This window comes from Strix aluco, chromosome 3 (assembly GCF_031877795.1).
Source record: "Strix aluco isolate bStrAlu1 chromosome 3, bStrAlu1.hap1, whole genome shotgun sequence".
In the NCBI taxonomy this organism is placed as follows: domain Eukaryota; kingdom Metazoa; phylum Chordata; class Aves; order Strigiformes; family Strigidae; genus Strix; species Strix aluco.
Window position 1 is genome coordinate 47,509,245 of NC_133933.1, and position 19,428 is coordinate 47,528,672.

The following is a 19,428-nucleotide window of genomic DNA, read 5'->3' on the forward strand; positions in this document are numbered from 1 at the left end:
GCCATGTTTGGAAGCTCAATGCTTTATTCTTCCAGTTGTATTAAACTGTGACAATGAGAGATACACAGATTTATTTTTTAATAGGATTGAGCCTGTCCAGCAGTCATTGAGCTGGAAATGCCATTGCTTTAAGGCAGAGCTTCCCGACTTGGTTTGTACAGGCACTGTCATCACAGAAAGAGATGGCATTGCATCCTGTCAGTGTCAGCAGTGGCAGCTTCTGGCTGTGCACAAGGCTGCACATAAACTGTAGGAGATGTGATTCTAACCCTAGTTTCTCTAAGTCCTCTGCTGGCCTTTGTACACAAGTTGGAGGAGGAAGAGGTATTTGGTCACTGCCTGTCTCCTCTGGGATCATTTTGAAATTGCTCCCACCACATGCACCTTACCTGCAGGATGCCTACTTTAGGACCGAAATCACACAGATTTTTAATGCTTCTGATTAATAGATTTCAAAGCAAAGGCCAGTGAAGCATCACTGCATGCTTAACATCAGCTTTTTTGCACATGAAGAAAAAGAGAGATACAGAAAAGTTATGGTCGTCTTCAAAAGCACTAGTGCCTAAGACCCACTGAAAGCAGTCTAAACTAGGAGTCTAACAAGCTATGGGCATCTGTGCTCAGGTGACTTAAATGGAAACTCTGTCCTGCTCATTCTGAGCTCAATCTCACTTCATGAAGCCACACCTGTACCTCCAGCATGTAGTGACTGTTGTTCATGCAAACACAGTGTATAGAAATGCATGACATACTTTATTGAACTTCTGCTTTTAGCAGACCGAAACCTCCTTTAATGTTCAGAAAAGTTTCCAGTTCTTAGAGGGAACCACTAGATGATTGCCAATGACAGAGTCTTATAAGGTTTTGAAAAGCAGACTTTATTTAATAGGCACATCATTGCTTTAATAGCACTGGGCTGCACAGCTCACGTCACCATTTGTAAGTGGTTTTGTTTGATTACATTGCATTTCCTCAGTGTCGGTAGGATTCAAGTAAAAAAGTTACTGCGTTTACTTCTCTATCATTTCTCAAGATGGAAAAAAAAAAAAACAGTAAACAACTAGCACACAGAAGCATAATACAGACAGAACTGCCTGCGATCCAGTAGAAGTCAAGACAAGCTGAAATCTGAGCACTGAACAGTTAAAGCTGCAAGACAACCACACTACATATGCTCAGATGGGATTTTGCAATATGCAGGATAGAGGTGAATGTTGCCCACTAATACAACAAGGGACTGGCTTTCTTATACTGAGAAACACAGACTGTCCAACACAGACAAGAATGAGGGTTTCAAAACAAAACAGCTCACATGAAATTAGCTTCCTTATTATTTCTGATTATAAAAGTTGTACTCCCTCAGCTGTAAAAGTTAAAGGCCTAAAAGAGAAGTACTGCTTACAGAACTCTAAACCTGCAATTTAATCAGCTTTTCAGCTTTCCCCCCCTATATTACAACTCTTTGTGATAAGATAAAACCATCTTTAAGAGACAAAAACATATCATTCTGGATTATTTTTGTAATTAAGTAGTTTACTTGGTTGATATATTTCTTCCCTGAAAAACTGCATTTTAATCTTTTATTAAATTCCACCAGTAGAAGCATACAAAATCAGAAAGCATTAGAGGAAAATAATATTGTTCTATGAAATAAAAAAGCATGACTTATAACATAGTTTTATGAACATTGTAAAAGAAGCACATATGGCATTGAAACATTTTGTAAATGGGGAAATATTTTGTGAGTTTCAATGTTCTTAGGTTTTACATTCTATTTTCTGAATGGATATTTCCAAAGTTAATATCTTGTGGGTTTTTTTTTTTTATATTTTCTAGTATTGCATTGGACAGACAACCTAAAACCAACAATGCAGAACATCTAGCATGCCGCACACTTTAATATACACTAGTTACTTTCGTTACTAGCACTTTACACTGACGGTACCTATTGTATTTGTAAAATTCATTTTTAAATCAGCTTGTCAAAGCTTTTGAGAAGCAACCTGGGCAATTAGGTGGGTATTTTTAGTGTCTACAATGAATACGGCCAATTACAGAATCAGAGGTCACTCTCTCCATACAGTGCTGACGAAAAAGAGGTGTAATCCAGAGCCCCAGGAACAGAACCTGGGCCAGTGTACGGAGGCATTCTCTTAATGCAGTACTGAGCCTGCTCAGGAGGCAGCTCTCGACGTAACTCATCTGCCAGGATATAAGGCTGTGAGGGGAAAAAGGATTGACAAATTCAGTATGTATTCTTTAAAGACACGAAATATATTTATTTTCTGTAGCTGTGTCTAATAAACTCAGACATCTTGCCTATTATTCCGAGACCACATATTTTCCTTGGTAAATTCCATCCCTAATGATGAGTTGAAGGGGATAATCCTACCAACCAACTGGTTAGGTCGAAATCCAGTCTCAGGATATGTGACTGTGTATGTTAGATACCGAGCACTGCGCAGCCATGGGTACGCTGCTACTGATACAGCTCATCCACGGATAGCTAGTCAGTATCTCTGAAGTGCACTACTGCCCCTTCTGCAGTGACAGGACAGACACATTTTCAGTTAGATCCTGTTAGTTTCAAGGTCCTAATATATTTGTAATGAAAGATGCATTACTGCTTTTAATGGTTGGCATTTATGATATGAAGGACACCCTCTGTTAACAGACTTGACATTATTTAAAATAGCAACATAATGAAAACCATTTTTTCCTGAGACCTTGGCTTTCATCTTCCACATGAATTCCTACTGAGAACATGCCTGGAATTCAAAATGTGGTCCACTGTAACTGAGATCACAAAATCAATACAAGCAGCCAGAATGAAAAAATCCATAGAGCGAGCTTGGGCAAATAGACCCATACTGCTGTGACCTCTCCTTTCTCTGGGAGAGCACAGGATTGGTTTCCTGGCAGCACTGTTTATGGCCCTGGCTCCTCCAGAAGCTCTTGTGTTGCCATTATCCTCCCTTTCATCTTCATACACCACTCACTCGCCAGTGGATCTGGCTGTGGGGAGGAAAGTGTGCCAAATTCAGGAGCTTCCTCCATGAACGCAGTAACTAGAGGAGGCCTCCTCCCCCTGCTCCTCCTAGGGCGGGGGTATACCACATTGCATCGTCCTGTTGAATGAGCTGTCAGGTCACAACATGGCTCACAACTAGGTGTAGTCTTGTGCAACTGACCCGGGCTATGTTCCAGTGGGCCAAACTCTGCACCGAAACATCCAGACAACAGCATGAAAGGCAGAATGAGTTCCCCTCTAATCAAGGCTGTTGTGTGGAAATAACCTGATGTACAATATATCCATGATACAGACAAACTGTCTTAAGTCTTATCTAAGATGTCCAATTTTATGTTGGCTCTTTGTGAGACAAGGGTATACAGACCAAGCCTTGAATTCTGCACCCATGTCAGCTACAAGTCTTGGTTCCAAAGAAGAAGAAAAGGCAGGTGCTTTCTCTGAAGTCTTACAAACTGAAAAAAACCTTCACTATTACTAAAAGGCTTGTATAAAACTTTCACCAAAGAAAGGCTAAATAGGAGAACTACTGAATCCTTACAGCCAGCAGCGCCATGACTGACCTTATCTGAAGCCAGGATTCTGAAGGAAGCTATCACTTGCTCAGCCGTGTCTGTGTCTGCCGTTTCTCTGGTCATGAAGTCAATGAAGGACTGGAAAGTGACAGTTCCTTGCCCATTGGGGTCAACCAGAGACATGATTCGGGCAAACTCAGCTTCACCCTTTCACAGAATCCAAACCAAAAAAAATGGTCACCGTAATATCAATCGCCAGCAGCCCGTGTCTCATGAACCAGTAGGGACCAGTGGTTACAAAGTCTTTAAAGCATCTTCCTGACTTAGGAACATAAATGTCAGTGTCAATGAAATCTGGGATCCTAAATGCCCACCCCTCTTTTGTAAAAAGGACCCAGTGCTTTTGAAAAATATATTCTTTGTCCTAAATACATAGTATGTACCTTTCAATTAACTTTCTGCAACTTCTCCCCCCTCCCACCCTCCCTCAGTGCCTGTTTAACTTGTTTTAACTTAACACTTCATTTTCTACCCCATCCTAAAAACACTGTAATTTAGGTACCGCACAGGGAGGTGAAACAATAGCCCAAGAAGCAATGTACTTGCAGACCCACTGAACGAAGAAGTAAGGGAAAAAAATTCTGAAAATTTCGTGCCAAATATAATTCAACAGTTCAACTAAGGCTAACCCTTTTTTCCACTAAAAATGGTGAATTTGGGGGGGAATTTTTACAATAAATAGCTGAATAAAAGAAAATGCAGCCCCCAAAGGTAGTTTATGAGAATTAAACAGCATCAAACTCATTCTTCCTCATGCAGATAAAAAAGGAGAAAGGAAAAAAAAATTAATAACTGCTAATTTCAACTTTTAAAGTTTCCTTAACTCAAAGACCAATGCAGTGGACCATAGAATATGGTTTTCAAGTGTCTAGTTTTACTTTTAACTTCCTTTTAACCATTTGAAAATAGAGAAAAAGCAAAGAAACAAGAAACTACTATCTCTAGTGTAAATTGTATTATTAGTATTCTGTCAATTTAAATAAGCTTTAGTGTTGCTGTGGTTAATGTTAGAAGCTATAAGCAGAATCAGTTGCCATTGTTTCATAAAATTCATACCAAATCATAACCCATCGAAATTAAGCAAGCTCTGAAATCATCGTGGTCCATCAATCCATTCTTCCTCTATTGAACAAAACAATGTAAGGAGTATAGAAGGCAAGATTTGAAGAATCCAAGGTCATTTCCAGAGAGATGATGAGTTTAGACCATTGACATATTGGATCCAGTGTATGAACAGTATTCATTGATTATTGCCCAAGCAGGTCATCAGAATCATCATCAGTTTTAAAGGAGGAAGAAGTAACTAACATATTACACACAGGAAACAGACATTTTCACCACAAAAAGTAACATCAGGAAAGGTCAGGGGAGAGATAAGGGAGAAGAGGAGGTGAATGAGACAAGAATACAGATAACACAACCAGAGAAGACAAAGAGAAGGGCAAGGAGAGAAGTTTGTTACTAAACTAGTCAAAATCAGGAGATGCTCAAGCTGCCTCCCTGATATGAAATGTCTTTGAAAGGTTCTGAGTGGGATGCTGTAGTGACTAAAAGTATAGTTAAAAACAGTCTGAAAATTGTATATCACTGACTATTTCAAGTACTCTACCCCAAGGCTAAGGTAGGTGCACTATGGCAGCTGTCTGCTGATATATGGGAAATAAGTACAGGGATTTCCCTTCTGACTGCAGGCTGTCCAGACCTGGGCTACAGCAGAGAGATGTGCTTACTGGCTTAAAGGATGAGACTTGCAAAACTTAGAAGGAGGTCATTTGGAGACCTTGTATAAGAGGAGGCTGCTCATTTTCCAGGCAATAACATATCTGTGGCATTCCTCACTCAAAGCTGAGTAGACATTAAAATGGCATGATAGTAAGAAGGTAAATAAAGGTTTCCTCTGTGTTGTGATACAATGTAGTGGTTAGGAGAGGATTATGTCATCCTAAATCAGGAGAGAGCAGTAGAGAGCTTGTATTGAGTCCAGGGAAAGGAAAATTAGCAAAAGTCTGAGTGCAAGAAGCATAGGAGCTCCCCATAGCTATCTAGTAGAGTCCAAATAAAACATCTCCAACCAAGTAAAAGAACAACCTGAAAAATCTTTGAAAAATGCATAGAAAAATATGATGCTGACAGTCCGTCTAATCCAGTTGTCTTCCCAGAGGCAGAATCTTTTCAAAGCATTACGACCAACACATTGGAGTTTAAACCCATAATCTCTTTGGCTGTTATTACATTGGCCTATCTGAAAACAGAACAATATCAGTTTCCTCTACCTGCAGGTCATTTCCAACCTGTCCTAGACTGATGAGGCAGGCTTTAAATTCATCAGAATGTAGATTGTCAGATTCATCCTAGCATCCCATCACAGGTCATGCATTTGGGAAGGTGAATGGAAAGAAAGAAAAATCACTGATCAGGTTAGTTGGTTAGTAAAGAACATTCGACTCTTGTATTAATAACCATGCTTTTACAGAAGTTCATGGAAACATAATGTCAACATATTGCAATGAATTACATAAAAGAGTACAACTTTTGCAGTTTCATGCTTTAGTTTTTTTCTTAGTGGAAGAGGACCCTTATTTCAACTACAGAGTTAAAACTGTGCTCCCTCTACAGATGCTTTTTAAGCATTTTTGCTGATAAAGCAGCTTTCATTCTATTGAACTGCCATTTGCTTCCTTCATTTTCTGTTGTCTTACAGTGTATGTGAGATGCAGTAAAAACACCACTAAACCTTGGCAAAACATTTTTCCCCCCTCATTTACTGTTACTTCACTCTTGATCTGATTATATTCCTTAACAACTGAATATGCATATCTCAAAAGAGATCAGAAATACAAAACAATTGATTTCTTGTCTAGGTCCAAAATAAATTTATAACTGACATAACTTATTTTCAGTTATCTGTCTTCTTTAATAATCTATACAGTAAGGTTTTGCTTTGAAAACTGACTTTAAAAAGCCCTATTGAATTCCAGGTTAAATGGCTCCTAGTAATACCACATCAAACTGGATCATTGTTTTGAACCAATATTTTTTCCAGTTTGCAAGTCAAGAAATTCACACTAACTTCTTAAAAACAGACTGGCTCAATTTTTTCTTTCTGTTCATATAAAATGTTTCCTATCAGAGGTGTACTTCAGATTGAGTTAACGTGAACACAATTAAAGAGATGTTCTAAGATGAAAAATTATTACCCTTATTGATTTATCAGACTGACAGTTTGGAGAAGATCCAAGATTTTCTGTCTGCTACACATTTGGCTGCTAGATGGATAATTTATTTTTTTAAATTTCTATATAGTTATGCATAACTAAAATGATAGGAGTTTTAACAAATGCACTGGGTTTATTTAATGTACTAATAGGATAAAGTGGTGCTTTATTAAGTTCATAACACCATGTATTTTTGACATATCATGCTGTTATTATATTGACTCCCTCTGCATCAACCTCTACCAGCTCCATAAAGGGAAGATGAAAAATAACAGTGGGAAGTCAGTGACAAGAGATAAAGCAAAGCTTCATTTAGTTTAAAGCTATAATCACAGTGAAGTTTTTTTCCTTTAATACTTCCATTTTATAGGATAATTCCTGCTATAAATCATTCAAAATGGTTTATTTTATCATTCTGAAAATGTTTTTCTAGACTGGCTTGAAACTCAAACACTGTCCTGGAGACAGGCTATGGCAAGTCCCACCTGGAGTGAAGTCAGCTCATTTTACCTTATTTCTAACATCAAAGATATTACTGTGTGACTGCAAACAAAATGATATAAAAACAGGATCTAAGAGCCAAATCCTGTCCCTCCAGCTCCACTGCGGGGTGTTGGTAGAGGACTGTCAGCTACGTGACATACAAGGAGGGTGGGCGGTCAGTATGTGCATGAGCTCCCTAACCAGGCACACATGGCAGCAGTAGTCGTGCAACAGGTAGCGAAGGGCAGACGGGAGTGAGAGAGGTTAACACATCTTCTAAGAAACCATTTTCTTGAGGAGAGGAGTGCAGTGGTTGTGCTGAAACTTACAACTATCATCTGGTTAAGTGGGACTCCCCAGTGAAGGTCCAAGTAGTTGTGCCATGTGCTATAGCAGGTTCTCACGTTCCCATAGTGAATTTTTTTAATCTGCATCATATATGGCCTATATATGGGATACAATGGTATTTTGCAATCAGTGCATAGATCAAGCCCATGCATGGGCTTTCTCAATGGGAAATGGCTCTTTGTATTTATTTTTGTTGTTTGCAGACCAACATTAAGCACTGAAATTGGTTTTTTAAAGCATATAAATAACTTTGCCTTGTTCATCTTTTCCCACCAATACAAAGTAAAACACTGAAATTCCCCTTCATGTTTCATTATTAGTCCCCAGAAATCTTTTCCTTTCCCTTTCTGATTTAGATGTGGCCTTATAAAACAAATGAGCTTCTGAGTCAAAGTAATCTATTCTTAAATATGTCCTTCAGTTTCCTGAATGCTAACTGACCTGCATAAGCCTGATCATGTGGTTCTTTTAACAGGGAGCCGTTGTTTTCCTGTTAGTAAAATATAGGGTGGCATGATGCCATTGTTCTGCATGCAGAGCTCCTACTGAAAATCTAGTTTGCACAAAAATCAATAGTAGAATATGTTAACAGCCATTAGGATATTACATGCAGAGCAGCTGCAGATATTTTATCACATACTTTGCAATCTTATTTTGAAGTTACTAAATATGCTGAATCTGAAAAAGGAATCTCTGCATAAAAAGACTTCAAAACCAGCAACTGACAACGTATCTGTGTTGGTGTCCCAATATGTCTGCATACCATAATTCAGCTATGCACCATTTTGAACACTTCTAAACCGCTTCTGTGATGCAGACATTGTGTCCCACTTTCTCTTTTTTTGTCTATGCAGTCACATTAAGGAAGGAAACCTACCAGTGTTGCTAAAGATTTATATTTATACCTACAACCAGACTGTGCCTTCAGGCACAGCCTCCAGCAAGGAGTAGTGGGTAAGCAGCAGCATCCTCAGGAATAACCTCTGGGGTAGCAGTGGGGTACATGCCTGTTGGAAACACAAGAGCCTAGAGGGCTGCCCCCTTGCCCCAAGGGAAGATGGGGTATTTCCTACTTGCCTTTAACAAGGATGACTTGTAATGCTTTCTGTGCTAGCACATCTCTGCTGGTGGATGCACTGGAAGAAACACAACTCTTCCTGCCCTTGTAATTCTTACATGCATGGTGCCCCCTTATGCACTGCAGTTTGCAAATCTGGGGCACGTCGCCCCCCCCAAAAAACCTTGTAAAAAGCCGAAGTTTTCTTTCAAATATTCAAGATTTAGAAGCCATTTAAAACAACTCACCCAATTATTTAGCTCTCTTTCAAAGGATTAACAACTGCAGAATTAAGCCCCATAATGAATTATGAGCTGTAAGATTTTTATTTTTTTATATATTCTTCCTGGGTAAGAAGATAGGGGCTCCTTCCTCAGATCTATAAGCAAAGGAAGTTGTTTCTAGAAGCACTTTACAAAAAGTTGTTAGGTTTACGTGTACCAAAATACATTCTTTAAAATGGGAAAGGGAGCTACTCTGCATCTTAGTATTTTGCTGACATCCTCAACACTCACTGAGTCAAACATTAAGATATGTCTTAAATTGGAGAAATGCCACAGAAGTCAGAGCCATAGCATACATAAATGATTCTGTTTGTGCTTAGTTATTTAAAGCCTACTCTTCAGGGACAGTATTAATTTTGGGGAACTTTTCTGGCTATTCATCATTGCAAATAGCAGTCCAATGCTTTCAGTGTGTATTTTAAACTATGTCAGGCATTCAGAAATGTTGCTAGGCGCAACAAAATTATTATATACTGCTAATTCTATCCGACATGGAGAAGCCACTATTTTTCATGTTAATGCTTAAGTTCAGATGATCCAGTTTCATCTTCATTTCTATTTAAGATCGTCAAGACCATAAAAGAATCCATTACTGCCTTCTCTATCTGAATTCCAAGTTTAGAGTCTTCATTATTTTATGTACCCTGAAGTAACTCTGGAGCACCCTGGGTTTCCTTTATTTACCAACACTAAATATTTGAGTGTGCAAGGACATAGGAAGGATATAAAAATGAAAAACAAGCCTGCCTCTCTCAAACATGTTTGTTCAATGTCTCCTTCTAGCCTGTGTAGATTGAGTTGCATCTGCCCATTAAATTACAGTGTAATTTAATCAGTATAAGCTTCTCTTTTATCAGTGTTTCTACTATCTGTCCCCTGCAGAAAGCCTGGCTTGATGGCTGAGTGGTTTTAGATCTTACCTTCTTCCTTTCTTTAGCTTGCATTATGCTAATAAGAACATAATTGTTGCACTGTGTCAGTGCAAAAGTCGTCCTAGACCAGTTTCCCATGTCTGATGCTAAAAGGGAAGGAGCATACTAAAGGGGGCATATGCAAAATGGTCCTTCCCTTACATGATCCTTCCAGGCCTCTTTTTTAAGGCCTTTGGATTATATATGTCATGGGGGAAGGTAAGGTCTGCAGCTAAACTTGCAGTCCAGGCCCAGGTTGTTGAGGCTATAGAAACTGATGAAGACTCCATCTTCTGACCCAGCCACTCAGGCTTCCTGGGACAGAAGCAAGGGCAGAAGGGACACTGCCTGAAGCCATGACTCATTATAGCCTGGAGAAAGGAGACATCCAGGGATAGGCAAGGATCTAGGAGCTAGGAAGCACTTCTGTGTTGCACATTATTGTCATAGCCTATCTCCAGCCTGCCTGCAGCTGTGCACGAGTGTCCTCTTCCAGGCCATACATCCTTTCCTAAGGCCCTTCTCTATTGCATCCTTTTGTATCTCAAACTCTTACTATATCTGCAAAGTCTAAAGATGCATAACAATAGGGCTGGTTGGTGTAGGATTTAGCTTCTCCCTTCAAGACCTTCTGAGGCACCAAGAGACGCCTGTAGTATCTCCTCAGCCATTGAACCAGACTCGCTGTGAGCGTGGCAGAGAACTCATCTATGGACTACAAAGATACAGGGATGCTAGAAATGGCCATCTAGTGTAAGACAGATTCAGTCACCTTGCTCCCTTATCTTTAGGGAGCTGTCAAATCTTTGTGAAAAGTCCCTGGTTTCCCTTAAAAGGGTCTCTCAAATACTGGTGTGTAATTTATCCAGGCCTGGTACTCTGTCTGTTTTTAATAGCTCTAATTGCTCAGTTATCTGCTCCAGTGCATTGGGAAAGCCATTTAGTATGCTACTTCCTTCCACCCCACGAAATTTATCTCTGCTTCTGTGATGTTATCTTCTGCTTCCTTAGAAAATACAAAAAGGAATTATGCTGCACTAGAATCACATTAAGATTTTCCATAAAATCTGTTCCTGGTTCCTATGTAACTAACCTTTCCTATGCTTGTGGGTTTCTTCAGAAAGCAGAGGTTTGGCAATTCTGCTTTTCCTCCTAAACAATCAAGGATATTCTAAAGAATATTTAGCAAGCCATGACTGTCAGCATCCAATGCAGATCAAGTATAAATCTAGGTATGGGTAACCATTTTGAGCAGAGCTGGGCAAACATAATGTCAGTGAAAAGAAAGTGACATTTTGCTATAGCCTGAAATGATTTGAAGGAGCTGACTCATGTGATAACAGAATATAAGTCGGGGGTTAAGCACAGTCTGCTAACTACAGGAATCTGTACTGGGAAAAAGACAATAGCCTGCTGCTGCATTATGGTAATCTTTTTTCAGTATCTGAAATGTGAACTTGGTTTTAAAGGTGGATTCATGTGAGCACAGAGTCAGCAGAGCGTTCTCCAACTGGCAATGTCATATCCCTGTCTGCATGTATTTTGCTATTGTGTCTATTAATAGCTATCTTTTTAACCCTCTATCCAGAAATACTGTGTAACTCACAGGAGGCATGAGTTAAGTTTCTTCACCACAGTGGCTTCATTTCTAGTTTTTATTCATCCGTGATTAGATAACTGAAAAAAACAGCCTCTTATTTCCCACACACAGCCAGAAAAATATTTTCCTTGACAGCTAAGGTGCCCCAACTGTATTCCCTAAAAATCTATTTCTAGAGGGACAAGTTATGTTTCAAAGAAAACAAAAAAATATAATCCAGATTACAGCTAAATTTAATGAGATGGAAGCCGCTGGCAAGTATATAGATCACGCTGCACTGCCTTAAAATAAAGGGCCATGTTATTTTCCAAAACACAGATTTATCCAGTCCTGCCTGTTATTTGAGCAAATACTTAACCATATTAGCAGAACTATAACTTTGCATTACATTTAAAGAGTAAAAATTAATCTTTAACATATCTGTACAATGCTATGATTTCATAAGGCTGTAGATTCATTGTTAACTAATCTTTTTTTCTGTTTTAAAAAGCGCCCGTTGCTACTGCATTTGCAGTTTTTTAAAATTTTTACATTTGGAATGAAAAGAAACTTGCTTTTGGGAACAATAAATATTGCTAGGTGAGAAAAAGCGGGAGTACTGTACCCTGTCAAAATGATTGAATGATGCTCTGAAGTCATTCATTTGTTCCTGGGTGATACCCTTGGCATCTCTTGTGAGGATCTGAGTCTCAACCTCATTGATAGTTCGAGCAATGGTGGTAAGTAGGAGCTCCCATCCAACACGGATGTGCTATGAGAGAGAAAATACTCATTTATTAAAAAATCAAATATATTCTTCTAAGGGTATAAAAGGTACAGTAAGCAAAAAATCAGCTTTAAATATTTATGTGATACCTTTTCCATACCACTAACTCTATATTATGACCAAGGATCATTAAAAATAAAAATTGCCTTCAGACAAATATGAAACTTGTTTTTAAATGGGTACTTTTTCACTAAAGGTAAAAATAAGTGAAAATAAAACGAGTCTCATGAGATTATCGGAAAGTTTGCCAAATTCCATCCTCTGTTGCAGTCTCTTCAGATCAGGGAAGATAGTATATGGCAGAAGAAGGCAGAATAGACTAAGAAGTACAGAAGGGAGTAAATGGCTACCTCCATAGTATAGTTGGTGTGCTTGTTGTCAAACACCAGGGCTTCTTGTATAAGCTGATGATCTCCTTCCAGTTTGTCAATGTTGTGTTTATAATTAATGATATTGTGCTCATATTGCTTCAGCTGATTCATCTGGTCCTCCAAAGGCCCTGTCATTTCAATAGAGCTGCGGGCAATCTCCTGTCAAAAGAAACAAAGACACCCCCCCACCCCACAAAATTCAAGCTTCACATTTGCTAATTTGACCAACATGTAATATTTTCATACTAAGAAGCAATGGTAATAAAACCTTCATACAGCAGAGACAAGAAATTTTACCATAGAAAACACATTTCAGAAGAAATGTGGCACATCTATTTCTGGAATTAGTATTGAGATCCCACTGATACTGATATCTTTCCTTTACAGAAAGCAGATGCTAAATAGTTATTGTTTAGTGATTGGTTTTTCAAAGCTACATCTCCTGCTCACCATCAAGATACTACTTGTACAAGCTTCCACAGTTTTAAAAATCATCTTAACAGGTGCTAAATACTTCAGGATCAAACAGCTGGTCAACTATCATGGAGACTGCTGTTGTCCTGTATATAAAGCAGAGATAAAAAATTATAAACCACTTTGTTCGTCAGCTTCTGCGTGAGGGTCTGACACTCACCTCCATCTTGGTCTGGATCCATGGCCCAATGACATTGGCCTGAGCAGCAAACTGGCGACGCAGGCGCTCGTTGGCGTGCTGGCGGGCTAGTTCCTCCTGCAAGGATTGATCCCTCTGTGGCACCAGCTGCTTCACCTGTTACAGTGGGAAAGCGTTAAGTGTGAGTAAGCACAATGGAAAAGCTTAAAAACAAATGGAACAAATAAATCTACAGTTACTAGTTTTTCTTATTGGCCTGAAGACTGATATCAGAAAGACAAGTCAGAAGCATGATCACTATTTTATTTACGAATTCTGTGCTAACCTAAGAAATTAGACAGCCTGACCAGAGAGACTGACATGGACAGAGAAGAAATTCTCACTTCTGGCTGGATTCAAGTTCAAGACAACTATTTAACTTGAACTGCTATTAGAGCAGTTGCTTTGATCTTCTTTTGAAACAGGTGATTTTTCAATCTCTAAGCATTCGTTTTAAGAATAGTCAGCACAAAAAATTTTATTCAAGTGCAGGCATTATGACAGGATAATGTGAGACACATTCTGTCCATCATGTATATCTGAAGGTCTCTAATACATTGCAAATGCTTTTTTTGGCTTACCCTTCTGGATTGCCCTGGGAGATTCTGAATTTAGTCCTTATTGCTTAGTTTTTATAACCCATTGAGGATGTATTCTTGTCTGTGTAAGTTTATGTCTTTGGAAAATTCATACATTCTACACAATCATTTACCTTTAGCATATTATCTGTCTTCATTCCTACTGAAATAAAGTTTGTGTGATCTCTCTAGGAGCCTGTCTTTAATCCCTCCCCAGTAATCTTTTAAGGTAATTGCCAATGTCAATCTAATTGGACAGAACATTAATGGTCCCAAATATGATAATTTTTTTACAACATTTGTGAAAAGCAGCAGCTGGGTAGAAGAGACACATGGAACCACTGTTTCTACTGAGAGAAATAATATAATCATTGTTTGTTCTTTTGAGAGCACCCTCTAGCCCATCTGCTGGCTAGCCATGAGCTCTGCACTCACCCCAACACATGCTTCTCTTGCCCTGCCAAAAAGCCAAAAAGAACATAGGTAATACTGAGTGATGGGAGCAAGGGATATTGTGAAGCAAGCCTAGCAAACATAAGGGAGAGCATAAGATACTGTAGAAAGTTCATTCTGGCATTTGATGATCTAGAATAATTTACAGATTTATTGTAAAGTTCTCTGAATATTCTCAGTATTCCTAAACTAGAATACCTCGTTACAATGTCCTTCATGTATTTAGCATACATTACCTTTTCCCACTTGCTACGAATCTCTTCCACAGTAACAGTGCTGTAAGGATTGCTTGCGGTTATTCTCATGCTGTAACTCTGAATAACTTTTTCAACTTCATTCTGGATTGACAGTATGGCCTGTCTTTCACCATCTGCCTCTGGCAAAGTAGCTTTAAATTGATCATGTGCAGAGATTAAACTCTAAAATCAGAAAGAGAGAAGGAAAGCATGAAAACTTTACTGTTTCTTCCAAAATCTGGAAGATCTGCTGTAAATAAGCACAGCTCCTGTCTCAGCCTCTCAAATACCCTGTCTACATTTATCTGTACATACAGGAAATTATATGTGTAGATACATTCATGAAAGAGTCCTCATGGACTTTATCAGGACCATCGCTTCTTCCATGATCTCTGGAGTATGATTTCAAACCAATGAATTACCCTATTTATAATAGAGCAGACATTGCCTATCACAAAGAAAATGTCAAGACAGATATGGGGTTTTTTTTCTGTTCTGCTCTTCAAGCAGGAAAATACTTCTTTTCTTCTTTTCCCTGACCGTAAGCCAAAAAACAGACAACTATTTACCTGAATTTCCTCTATGCTATGAACAATAAACATGTCCTGTAGGTCTTCCATAGCACCTTCCATCCAGTTGTTGAAAGGAGCAGCTCTTTTGGCAAACTCCAAGTGAAGCTGATCAATTGTTTCGAGCAATTTCTCCGTCCTCTGTACAGGTTGGGAAAGGTACATTCCTTTGTTACTAGGGCAAGACCTAACTCCACACACATACCCACCCATGCACAAAGCCATGCCTCATCTTTTCAAAACAAATTGATTGTATTGTTGACTGATTTCACCACCTGCTTTACGGATTCTCACTCAAGGCAACAGGACTAATTGCAATAAAGATACTCTCATATCCAACTTGTTAAAAGAGGTGTATGCCTTAGAAGGCTAACAGCTGAAATTACTTTTTTAATGCGGATATTTTAAGTATTTTTGTTATTGTGATCTATCTGCAAATCAATTAAAATCTGTTAATCTTGCTTTAGTAAATTCTTGTAAGTATATAAAGGAGGAGTTAGACATATGTTTTCCATCTTGGCATGCGTGTGTGTGACTTCTTTTCTTAAGGAACAAGGTTTTGGAAAGTATCTCAGTGCTTTGGAATACTCAGTACCAAAAAATTAACCCAGTGCTGGCCATTATCCTGTACCTCACCTGATTAAGCCCAGACAAGTATGAAAAGGTAAGCACCTAATGGCTTTTGTTATCCTCGCTCAACATCAAATTCCCAGAGTGGTGCTATTAACCACATGCCATTTGTTGCTGCTTCAGAACTGTCCTTGGCAGCTAAGTACTGAGTACTGCTCTGAGCAATTCAATCTGTTTGAAAATGAAACCACACCAAAATGAAATGAAGATCTGAGGAAAGGGTTTATTGCTGTTTGGATTGCAAAGGGGATGCTCAATGGCACTGTTTCCAGATCTGAAACAAATGGTTCCTTTCCCACTCCCCACCTCAGCTGAGCTGCTGATCATTGTTATATGGTTTACCTCCAGTGCCTCTCTCCTTTTCTGAGTAAGTGTTCCCAGGCTGTCCCATTGGTCACATATCTTTTGGCATCTATCATTGACACTTGCAGCATCATGGTAGTCCAGTTCACTAAGAAAGAGTGAAAACAAAAATCTGTGTGACTTTCTGAAAGACAGGAGCAGCTGCATTGTCCACACTCTTCCACTGGCCCTCAGTAATTCTTGCCCTCTTTTTAGCAATATTTCTCTTCCAGGTAAGCAAGTGTTACAGTATAGACATGTGTGATCTAGGCATTCAGCATTTGAAGAAGCACAGCACAGGAACAGGATCAACCTCCTCTGTTGTGAGAAAAATTAAGTATCCATCTGTGACATCCAAGTATTAAAGACAATTAAGGTGTGTAACCATCTTTGTCTCAGCTATTCCTGTGGCACAAGCAATTTGATCTCCTGAAGACCAGAATGCTTCAGTCTGGGGCTTTATCAAGTTTCTGAAGATTGGTACACTTTTAAATTAATTGGCCTGAAAGATACCTTTCGTTTTAAATAATCCAATGATCCTTTCCAGCTTCATAGGCTCTGAAATTATTTAACTGAGAAACAGACCTCAGGTTGCATTCAAAGCATAATCTCTCTCTCACAGGCCTGGAAATACTTAATAGAGGCTGCCCAGATCTGGGGCACAGAGAACAATTTTCATCTTCCTCTCCAGAAACTCCTCAGAGAGCTACACCCTAGAACTGGCTGGTTCAGAGAACAGTGATCTCCAGACCCACGTATGCCACCAGCATGAATCAGTGTACCCACAAAGGATGTAGCAGTTAACACTGCTTTTTCACCTGCTTAATGGGTTTATATCATCCTGACAGAAAGTGATTTACTATTCTGCCTAAGACTGGAATAACTTTTTAAGGCTCTGTCCTGAGATTCTGCACTGAGTCTGTCTCAAATTGAATTTCTGATCTCTGTGGCAGATAATCCCCTTGGTTCTGCTGCAGCCATCATGACCACAATAAAATACATGCGTTTGGCACTGTGGAAGATCATTTTTATTGGTGTATCATCATCCACTGAATTTAGCTCTTGGCTGCTCCTTGAGGACACTTTGCCCAGTACTAAACATTGCAGAGGCTGTGATTATGTGACAGTATGGCAAAATGAAGCTAAGATTTACTTTAAAGCTTGAACAAGACATTAAATGCAGATAGAATTTGTTCCCTTCTTTTGAGCATTCTTCTCTAGGCAATTGGCAAGGGGAATGTACAGATCAATCCACCAGTAACTTAGAGAATCACAGAGGACAAAGTGAGAACAGAGGTAGCTTTCCTCTGTGAAGCTACACTGTAGGCCAGGGGCAGTGTTCATGCTTCCTCCTCCAAGCTCAGTCTGAGCAATCTGGTTTGGGATAAAGATGAGAAGTATGTGAACCATTCTGTTTAAAAGAGGCTTCAGATGTACTGCAATCAATTGACTGCTGAAAGTGAAGAATGGTAAAACAAGTGAAAATAAAATGCCATAACAATTTTTTAAAATAACAAAACTAACCCAGAATTGTGAAAGTAGAACTGTTACATGTAAGGAGAAAGCTGCCAGCAAGTCATACTGTACAAGGGCTCCTTAACTCAAAAACTTGCTTCCTTCTCTGAAGGAAGCCTTTTTGTTAGCCTTCAAGGGATGCAACAAAAGCCATCTATCTGTTAAGAAATTTTAAGTCAGAAGCATGGAGTTTTGGATAAAACAGGCTCAGATATATTTTGCTGCTATGAGTTTTTGGCTGGAAGTTGGGTTTTTTCATTACAGCATGTTGAGATTATTAGATGATGTTCCTGTTCGATCTGTGAGCTCACTAAGTGGATGGGATGTGGATATTTGTATTCTGGTCTCTTTTCGCATACCAAATCTAATATACCAGAATATGGACAGGGTATTATACCAGATACTCCAGGTCACATCCCTGAGAGTACTGCAAATTTTATTTTTGCTTCAATGGATCACTTATCTCCTTTTGTCGATTAGGATAAGGGCAGGTGTCCTTCCATGAAAGTGAGTGACTGTACAAGCTCTGGTCAAAGTCCTGGAAGGTAATGTGCAACGTTCCTCCACCAGCTCTGCCAGGGAGGTTCTGTCATTCCCCATAAGATCTCTGCTATCCTAATTCTTCCAGGGATATGTGCTGTGGACAAATAGGTAGGAGAATAATATTATCAAAACAACTTTTAAAAAGGGCAGCCATGGGTCAAAAATCATAAATTAGATTACCAAGTGGCATTAAACAGCATAGCTCCACTGCCTTTCTGGGCCTGCTGTAGTTTACTTCAAATAAGTGTCTCATATGTGTCAAAGAACATCTTTCTGCTGAAAGCAGGAGCCGAGGAAGAAATAACCACTCATAGGAGATTATTTACTTGGAAATAAAACATAGGTTTACATTCCTTCTCCTATTAATTTTTGTAGCTCTCTCAACATTGAAGCTGTGAAGAGACTAGATTTCATATTTTGCCAAAGTTTTGCTTATCATGCATACACAAAGTACTGCTGCACATGTGTTACAGATCTTCTAAGAGAACAGTCACTTCTATTCATTTGGTTATTTGAAATCCAGAGCCTTTGGAATTTAAAAATCATTAAGCTATTTCTATTGATCTTACAAGTAATTCAATCTTATCCATGAAGAATTAAAAATTTTGTCAGATTTTGTCTTGATCCAGAGAAGCACTTAAGTATGAGCTCACTTTAGGAACAGTGATAGTGTCACAAAAATAACCTGCTGAGCAACATGCTTTAGCACTGCTTCAGAACCAGGCTCATGTTAAACGTGCACGTAAGCACAATTTGAGCCCAGGTTTCCAGAAGCAAATAGACTCTCTGAATCAGTGTTATAGATAGTGGTCTTCTTGGCCGAAAATAAGTTGCTATACTAGAAGTGATGGATATGCAAGAAACTAGATTCCAAAAATTTTATCCTGATGATTGAATACATTGAAATGAGCATACAAGCTCATAAATGAATATGGCATTTCATAGTACAGCTCACTCAAGTTCTATTTAGCATTTGCTATGTCATAAATGGCAAATCACATTTTAGAAATGCCTTTTTCTAGCTTTGTATATAGCCCTATCCAAGCCTTGTCATGCCTCATTGCTAAGGAATATCTAAGTCTATACAGGCTGAGACAGAACAATCTTATAGCAGCATCCTGGCTGGAATCACCCGCTTGCACATACGCACAAATCCTTTATCTAAACAACACCAGTCAACAAGCTTGTAGCAACTTTAAGGTTAAGCACACAGTGGACTAAGCTGCTGCAGCAGAAAATACCAGAACAGACAGGAAACTGTAACTGGTAGAG

General features: G+C 39.0%; 1 protein-coding gene across 3 annotated transcripts in view; it reads right to left on the reverse strand.

The window, feature by feature from the left end:
* Nucleotides 1–854: 854 nt before the first annotated feature.
* The window catches only part of ACTN2 (actinin alpha 2), a 71,042-nt gene continuing 52,468 nt past the window's right edge, over nt 855–19,428 (reverse strand). For 2 of the 3 annotated variants that reach the window (XM_074818401.1, XM_074818402.1), the window contains exons 13-21: nt 16,099–16,207; nt 15,127–15,267; nt 14,558–14,740; nt 13,273–13,407; nt 12,618–12,797; nt 12,106–12,252; nt 4,660–4,725; nt 3,592–3,750; nt 855–2,218 (exon numbers count right to left, since the gene is read on the reverse strand). In XM_074818401.1, coding sequence (XP_074674502.1) covers nt 2,060–2,218; nt 3,592–3,750; nt 4,660–4,725; nt 12,106–12,252; nt 12,618–12,797; nt 13,273–13,407; nt 14,558–14,740; nt 15,127–15,267; nt 16,099–16,207 — 1,279 coding nt within the window. In that variant the 3' untranslated portion in view covers nt 855–2,059. Of the gene's footprint in view, nt 2,219–3,591; nt 3,751–4,659; nt 4,726–5,876; nt 5,955–12,105; nt 12,253–12,617; nt 12,798–13,272; nt 13,408–14,557; nt 14,741–15,126; nt 15,268–16,098; nt 16,208–19,428 lie in introns of all 3 variants that reach the window. The other variant, XM_074818403.1, reaches the window with a different exon arrangement.